This window comes from Ctenocephalides felis, unplaced genomic scaffold (genome assembly GCF_003426905.1).
Source record: "Ctenocephalides felis isolate EL2017-DRISC unplaced genomic scaffold, ASM342690v1 CF-g0.4_SCAFFOLD_01886, whole genome shotgun sequence".
In the NCBI taxonomy this organism is placed as follows: Eukaryota; Metazoa; Arthropoda; class Insecta; order Siphonaptera; family Pulicidae; genus Ctenocephalides; species Ctenocephalides felis.
Window position 1 is genome coordinate 132312332 of NW_020538040.1, and position 9340 is coordinate 132321671.

The following is a 9340-nucleotide window of genomic DNA, read 5'->3' on the forward strand; positions in this document are numbered from 1 at the left end:
CGTTCCGGATTAGCAGAACTAAAAATCACCTTCCAGGTTTTGATATGAAAAAATATGGTCACTTTATCTTAAGGCACGATGCCATGCACAACTAATGCACAATTATTACTTTTTTACATCTTGTTATCAAAGATTTAATAATATTTTAAAAACATGTTGTTTTCTTAAATATTTTTTGTTAGTGAGTAATATAAAGTAGTTAAAAATTTTAAGTAGCATTAATATACTGCAAAAATAAAAAAAAGTGCTACAGCTTTGATTTTGTTAAAAAGTGCTACAGCTTTGATTTTGTTAAAAAAAAGTAATAGAAAAAAAACAATGCAAGAAAAGATTTAGGTCGTCTTTTCACAAACTTAATAAATCTGAATCGTAATGATAGAATGATCTTACTTTATTGTACGCTCAGTGAATAAAATATACTCATTTTTGTGGGCGTATGAGGTATGTTTTAAGTTAGCAGCACCAAGTTGTTTAGTTTTTCTATCCCCAGTTAAATAAAACCAAAAACAATCTCTCAAATGTGATCCTAATCCGTCATTTCACTCCCAAATCTGAGAGCTTATCGTATGCAGTAGATACTCTTTTAGAAATGGGGATGATTTAGGGTGGATTTATTAACGTTCTTCATATATAACAATTCAGATTAAGAATATCATTTTAAGAACTGATTAAGAACATTTTTTCTTAAGTAAATTAGAATAATAAAAAATATTAGGATAAGCGTATCAAGTAATATTTTTCTGAACTCTTAATTCTTAATCATGTTTGATAGATAGTTGCAGCAGAAATACTAATTTTAAATATATATATATATATATATATATATATATGTATATATATATATATATATATATATATATATATATATGGGCTAGGGCGGTATTGGACGATAGGTCCAATTTGATTTTGAGCAATTGTATAAAACCAAACCAATTATATCACATCAAATAATACATTTCAAACAAACAACTATCTGACTATGTTCTGTAAAACTCCCAGCTTTTTCATTATTTTATAACAATGTTAGTTTTCATTTATTTATAAATATGTTATTTTTGCTGTTTTTTAAAAAAAATCTGGTCCCTTTTAGAGTCTTTTGAAGGGGCTAACAGGCCGCACATTTATTTTTAATTTTAAATGGATTTTACAAAATAATAGCTACATTATTCAACCAATGCAAAATATAAATTTTGCAGGTACATTTTTTCATGTATAATACTATAAATAACCTTGATGTAGTATTTCATAATAAATAATCATCAGAGTTGGAATATTTTTTTAACTCTTGTAAAATAGTTTTTTTACACTAATTTACTTTTTTCTTTACTATTTTTTATTGTTCACATCTTTGCTAGGCTACATTACTAGCTACATTATTCAACCAATGCAAAATATAAATTTTACAGATACATTTTTTTGTATATAATATTATAAATAACCTTGATGTGGTATTTCATAATAAATAATCATCAGAGTTGGAATATTTATTCAACTTTTGTAAAATAGTTTTTTTTACTTAATTTACTTTTTTCTTTACTATTTTTAATTGTTCACATCTTTGCTAGGGTAAAGCTTTAGTTAATCCATCTTACCGCACTTACGTGTTCATTTTTATGAAGGCTATATAAAAAGCTGTTGAATCTAACTTAAAATTAACAATACATTTAATAAAACAATTAAATAACGCATACTTAATAATTGTACTAAGGTCTCGTAAACCAAACAACAGTGCTCACAACAAAAAAAACTAACAACGAAAGAAAATACTTTTTTATTGATTTTCAAACTTTAAATTAACTTTTATATATTATTGTTAAAAAATTTCTAACTTTACTGGTATTTGAGATATCGGTGGTGGACCATTTTACTCGCGGACTTTTAAGCCCCACTCTACCCTATATATATATATATATATATATATATATATATATGTGTGTGTGTGTGTGTGTGTGTCTGTGTTTGTGTGTATTATGCATATATTTTTCTATAACACCCTGGCATTGAAACGGTAATCTTTTCAAACAACATGATCTACAAGAATAATAATTCAGAAGTCGATTCGATGATACCGCGTTCGTCTTTCTGTTTGCACAGATCGGCCGCCGCCGAATCGCGCCCCCGGTGCGAATTCCCCTGTGACCGAGGATTTCTTTTCGCCCCTTTAGCTTTTATTTTAAATGCAATCAATTTGTAATCCCCGGCACAGAAATGATAAAATTGATAGCCGGTGCCTGGCGGTTAGTAAATTACTGGATACATAAATCAAAAATACACAATGTTTTTTGTTTAGTGATAGATGTTTGTTTTATATACTTTTTGATCACAAATTTAGGACGTTATGCCAATATTTAATGTTGGTAAATGATAACTCATGAATTTTAAAGTGAGGTAGACTCTTTTTAACTGTAATAGTTATTAATTAATTTAATAATTATGGCACTCATATATGTACAGGGTGTCCCAGACTTTGATGTCAAGCTGAAACATGGTGATAATATGGTTCTTATCTGTTCTGTAAAAATTAAAAAAAATATATGTCACATCTTTTGCCAATTATGAACTTTTAAGTGCAATCTAGAGCTTTAGTGAATCTATGACCATTTTTCAGTTATGGAACACCCTCAAAAGGAGAACCCGCGCGTTGCTCGTCTCGGATTTTGATGAAACTTGGCACAATGGTAGATTTGATGCCCAAACTGACTCCGGTAAAATATTAGAGGCCTATGAAAAGCGGTTTAATTATAAAAATTAATTAAAGTTTGCATTGTAGCAGCGCGCGGCATGCATAGCTTGCGATGTTTTTCCTTATCAACAGCAGGTTGGCCGAGTGGCTATCGTCGTGGAATTCTAATTTTTGCTCCGGGGCTCAATTCCCGATTCAGATATATATTTTTTTATTTTTTTTTATTTGATATTTATAATTTCATGTGTAAATAATATCAAAATTTATTTGATTTTTCAATTAATTTTATATTTTTCGCTAAATATTCTATAATAAAGTCATCCGCAATACCGGTAAATTTTTATTTTGATATTACTTATGAAACTTACGATCATATAAAATGTTAAGTGATTCCTGAAACATTATAATTTTGTATTAATATCAGCAATAATACGGAAAAAAATAATCAGTGGCGTCGAAACCGTGTGGGCTTGAGCCTACCCACGTTTTTTGATGGGTGGGCTGAGCCTAAAAAAAACAACGAGCCCATCCATCAAAAATTTGCTTAATTGTATATATATTAATTAAATATATATGTATATATATATATATAAATATATATATATATATATATACTCAAAAATGACCATTTTAAGGACCACCCTAAATATATATATATATATATATATATATATTTTTGAATATTCTTGTATATATATATATATACAAAAAATGTTCACTAAATATGGTTTATTTTCTATATGTACATTAACAAAAAAATGGTTTTTCCTGGTGTGGCATGTATATCTTTTAATCTATCTATATCATCTATTTTAAATATAAAATTTAATTTATTTTTTAAACTTTGTAAAAAATATTTTAGATACTGATTAACAAAAATTGCTGACTGATGACACACAATTCGTGTCGAAACGTACAATATAAATAAATATTTTATTATTTATTTGTTTTCTTTTATTTCTACGATTCGTTAAAAATCAATATTCAAGATATGTCTCAACGTCGAACAAAAAATCTAAATCTTATATATATATATATATATATATGTGTGTGTGTGTATATGTATATATAAAATGACAAAAAAAAGTTCATAGAGTTTTTTCCGATAGACGACGTTAGTTGCATATAATTCAGAAAGCACCAACAGATCGCAGCGGCACCATTTGGAAGGTGACACATAGAGCATTATTATATAACCATCAAAATTGGACAGGGTGTTGGAAAGTTATCTGCGTTCGAAAAAGAAGAAAAATAAAAAAAAAGTTACAAAACAATATTCATTATTTATGTATAATTTAATATTTAGTGTACTTTCATTTATTACAGACGATAGTATAGATGTAACGAATGAGCCGTCGCAGTCACCTGTGCAGGAGCTGCGGGCGTCCAGCGGCTACCCGGTGTCCACCAGCGGGCTTCTGCAGCCGCTCTGCACGCCCGCCCAGGAAACGCTGTACGAGACCTCGGCGCGTTTACTATTTATGGCCGTGAAATGGGCGAAAAATCTGCCTTCGTTTGCCAGCCTCCCTTTTAGAGATCAGGTTAGATAATGCACTGATATATATCATCGTCATTGTGGTTTGTTAACTTTTTATATAAAGAAAAATCACGCAGGTCATATTATTGGAAGAATCTTGGGCGGAGTTGTTCTTACTGAATGCCGTGCAGTGGTGTCTGCCGATGGATCCGTCCTGCAGCACCCTTTTCAACGTCGCTGATCACACAGGCCTAACTGATCACGATCCTCTTAAACAATCACAGGTTCAATAGATATAATTATTAGTACATAAATATATAGATTATTGCATTATATTTAACGTCTTTAACGCCGCATACTGTTTACCGCAGCCAAAATACTGAATACACAATTTTTTTTAGTTTTTTTTATTTTCTAAACTATTTCAATGCATACTCTGACTTTATCTCGGAGATTTTTGCCTTTGTCGAATAAGTTTATATTTTCCAAAATATAAAAAATTATGGCAATATTGTTTTACCAATCCAATATTTATAAACATCTAGTGAAATTTTTCTGAATTGTTTTAAACTGTAAATTTCAAATTCGATATCTTTTTGTACTAATTTTAATGCATACGTGATTTACTGCTTTTCTATTTTTTATGATAAATACTAATACGTATTAGTACGATACGATATATATAGGGTAGGGCGGGGTTCAAAAGTCCAATTTATATTTTAGCAAAATAAATAACACTTTTCAAACAATCAACTATCTACTAAATCTGTTCAGTAAAATTTACAGCTAATTTGTAATTTACGGTTTTTGCCATTTTTCATAAACTTTTTACTTGGATGATGAAAATACAACTTTTGTTTAAAATACATATTTTATGGGCATACTTTTATAAAGATCGCACTGCGGATATAACTTTCATAAGGAACATTATGAGAAAAATTTATCATCAAAGTTAAAAACCATATTAATTTAATTTATCTTTCAAAAATTGCTTTTCTAACGAATTTTATAATTTTATTTACTAGTTTACACTAATGTAAATGTTTTCACTTTGGCAGCGTAAAGATTTAGGTGGTTCTTCTTACTTTCAACCGTATATAAGCTGTTCAAGAGGTTTTAGAAGTAAAACTGTTGAATCTAACATAAAAATAACAATGCGTCTTATAAAACAATAAAATAGCGCAAACTAAACAACCGTGCTCAAAAACAAAAAGACTAACAAAAAAAAATTAGTTACAAAGATCTCAATGGGGCCGGTTATTTCGTGGTAGCGAAGTCGCCTGATTTAAGGTAAAGGGCGGTTACACATTTCTTGTCCTCTACTTTCAAATATTGCTGATGAAAATTCCTAGCATTGTTTTTGAGATATTGGTGGTGCATCTTTTTACATGCGGACCTTTAAGCCCCGCTCTACGCTATATATATATGGTTATATATATATATATATATATATATATATATATCATCTCTATTTCAGATTGCGCAAGAAGTTCGCTATTTGAATGATACTTTGTGTCGTTTTAAAACGATGCTTGTGGATCCGGCGGAGTTTGCTTGTTTGAAGGCAATTGCTCTATTTCGATCCGAAACGAGAGGACTCAAAGATCCAGCACAAATAGAAAATTTACAAGATCAGGCACAAGTAAGCAAATGTACCTATTCAGCTTGTTAGTTCAGATAGATCTGTTAAAAATCGAATATTTCGAGGTCAGGCACAAGTAAGAAAATCATTTAAATAATGCTTACATCAAATATTCTGTTACTATTCGGTACTCGGCATAAAGACACCTTTTTAAAATTGCGAAAAAAAATAGTTTTAAATCTTCCTCTTGTATTTTTTTTTAAATCTAAAATTTTCTAATATATAAAATAAGTATATAACGATGATTGCTTAAGTGTTCATATGATTATTTAAGTCTCGGTATTCGGCCGAATAGTACAAATGGTGCCGAATTTTTCAAATAACAAAGAGTAACCGAATAGTTGTTGATAGTTGAATAATTATATAGTGCGTTTGTAAAATAACAACCTTGAATAGTGATTACATTAAAACGAATAAGTGTAGGCGCTAAAAACCTGCCGAAGTTGCCAAATATTCGGTATTCATGTATTTTTCCGAACATACTATTCTTTGCAAGCCTAATTTAAATCTTATTCAAGCAAAAAGGAAAGGAAAATAAGAAACAAACTAGTGTGCATGGCATCGTTCCTTAAGGCAAATTGCTGGAATTTCTCGTACCGTAATTTAAAATTTTTAAATGCTTTAAAATTTTTTGAGAAGTTTAATTTTTTTTCAAAGCAATGGCGTTGCGTAGCTGTTTAAGAAACGAAAATCAAAGCGCGTCGCAGTCTAATGGTTAAACATTACACATTTTGGCACGTACCCCATAGAAATGAAAACAAAATTTGTAATTATTATTGAAATCTCTATAAAATATCTGATAATTTGATATGCATATGTCTGATGATCACTTTTGACCGCCAAATAGCATTTTTTTTTTGTTTTTCTTTTTTGGATTTTTGAAAACGATTTTCCCAAAAATTCAACCAATTCTTCATTATATCAATATAAGTGATATGTTTTTTAAATCATTCAGTCGGACAACCCGTTCTCTCAAAAGTTCCAATTCTTGTTACTTTTTACCCCGTATCTTTGAAACGGCTAAACCTGCCTTTATCAAGAAGTAATCAGCAGTCTTTTGAATTATTCAAATTGGACACTCCGCTCTCTCAAAATTGCCATTTATTGTAATTTAAAATTTTGCCCCGTATCTTTGAAACGACTGGATCTGCCTCTGCCAAAAACTAATCAACACATTTTCCCATACACACAAACTATGTACACACACATACACCCCCCCACCCACACACACATACATCTGTTTTTTCTATGGTATGCCAAAATGTTGAGAAAACTTGAAACGTAAAGATATATAAAAAACATGTTTTTGATTTTTTGCGATTACTAGAACTTACATACGGGAAGTTAATACATCTAAGTCTGTTTTTACACGGTAGATTGGTTCCAGAAGAAGCCGTGTAAAAAAAACGTGTAAAAAAAGACATTGATCTTATACAAAAATGGGTGATTTGTTCCTAATCTCTAAAACCTATTAAAATTAGTGAAAAACAAGAATTTCACAAAATAATAACACGTTTCAATTGCTCTGACCAGTAAATTTTATTGTATGCACATAAAGGGAATTCCCCTAAATTAGTGCTATTCACATTTGCTTTGACCAGTAAAAATTGTTTGTACGCGCTAAAGGGGAATTCACTTAAATCTTTAAGCTAATGTTCGCAAACTATCGATACTATCGATGGTTTCAGACTTTTTTCTTTCATAAATACTTTTTTGTGATATGAACATACTTCGCAAAAATTAAATTTGACAAAAAAAAATTAAGCACATAAAATTTCAAATCGTGCTAAATGGAATAAAATCGTGTAAAAAAATATTCAATTTTCAAACCGTGTTATATCAAAACCGTGTACAAAAAGACCGTGTAAAACAGACTTAGGTGTAATCAAATAATAATTAAAACTTGCAGATACCGATAACCGACCCTTCACGGTCGTAATTTTGTCTCTAAAATATAATGTAATGTTGCTTTATATTTTGTAAAATTAAATTTCATTCTATCGATAATCTATTAATATTAATCTATCTATTACCAGGTAATGCTGTCTCAGCACGCTCGGTCGCAGTTGCCGGGTCAGCCCGCTCGCTTCGGGCGTTTGCTCCTCATGCTGCCGCTTCTGCGGATCGTTCCTTCGCACCGCATCGAGGCGATATTCTTCCAGCGCACCATCGGAAACACGCCCATGGAGAAAGTACTATGCGATATGTACAAGAATTAGTAGTACATAGTCAGCGAATTATATTTATTTTGATGTTAATTGCTGATAAACAATGCGATTAAATTTGCAAATGCAAATTGGCCAAAACGCGAAAGACAGCTGAAGAACCGATCAGCATCACACTGAAACATTTGGCCTCATGCATGTCGGTTAAGCGAACAATGAAGGATGCGATTTTAAATCGTATATTATTAATAAAAAATTGACAGAAGGCGTTAAGTAGGTTTACGTTAACGCAAAAAGCCAAACGTAAAACTATTCGGTTATTGATAAGTGGGAAATATGTCCGTGGACATAAATATATATTACTGGACGGAGCATTGGTAGTCAAAAAAGTGCTGAAAACATGTAAGTTTTCTCATTAATCACGCTTAATTGCATCTTATATGAGATGAGCAGTTCTAACCACTTGGACTGCACTCTTGGTTAATATAAAGAGCACATCGATTTCTAAAAATGACATCATTTAGTCTTTTTCCACTGGACTTGCGACAAAATGCGACTGTAAATATGAATAGATGCTAAATATAGGTAATTATTTTTATTTAATAATTTGTTTAATTGATTTTGTTGAAGTATTGATATACATACCGACGGTATGATACCGTTAAATTTATTTAAATAAACGATTTGATTTTGTAAATATTTCATGTGTATGAGTATGTATTCCGAATAAAAAATGAACGCTCTATAACTAATTTAGCATAAAAGTTGAAATTGATGATAATGCATAAAGGTATATGAATAAAATATAAGGTGTTTTTACTAATTTTCTGTGGTATTTTGTGAAATAAATGTAAGCTTTAAAGATTGTGGGATATTCTTTTGTTATATCATTTGTGTTTAGTATATTTCGTACATCTTGTGCGCTGTCCAGTAATATTGATCCGCTATAAACAAAATATTCCAATCATATTTTGATGTGCTAATCATATTATAATTCAAAATGTCTCTTTATTGTAATATATTATAAGATAAACTACCTAATTGTTATGAGCTACAGAATGTTCTCTAAACTATATTATGTAAATACAAAACGCATAACTAATAAGGTTTAAATTTTCTAAATAGATTTATTATTCATGTTTAAGAAATTTTTTCTGATATATCGCATTTTAAATTGCATTTATCAAAAATTTCATATTTGGTCTAGTCAGAGATCTTTATATAACCTGTAAATAAATCTCATTTTGTCTTCTATAATAAAATATAATTCCGAGGAAATTTATTTGTAGTAAATGATAGGTGTGCAAATAAGTTTTTGAAATTTAACAAAAAATATATGAAAGGCGTGAAAAATCATATTAACTTAGAATAAA

The 9340-nt window shown here is 29.9% G+C and overlaps 1 protein-coding gene across 1 annotated transcript in view; it reads left to right on the forward strand.

The window, feature by feature from the left end:
- LOC113375915 (photoreceptor-specific nuclear receptor) overlaps nucleotides 1–8021 on the forward strand; it is a 28099-nt gene extending 20078 nt beyond the window's left edge. Inside the window, exons 6-9 of the mRNA XM_026615854.1 lie at nucleotides 4010–4224; nucleotides 4298–4444; nucleotides 5638–5802; nucleotides 7839–8021. Of these exons, the coding sequence (XP_026471639.1) occupies nucleotides 4010–4224; nucleotides 4298–4444; nucleotides 5638–5802; nucleotides 7839–8021 (710 nt within the window). The remainder of the gene's footprint in view (nucleotides 1–4009; nucleotides 4225–4297; nucleotides 4445–5637; nucleotides 5803–7838) is intronic.
- Nucleotides 8022–9340: the final 1319 nt, after the last annotated feature.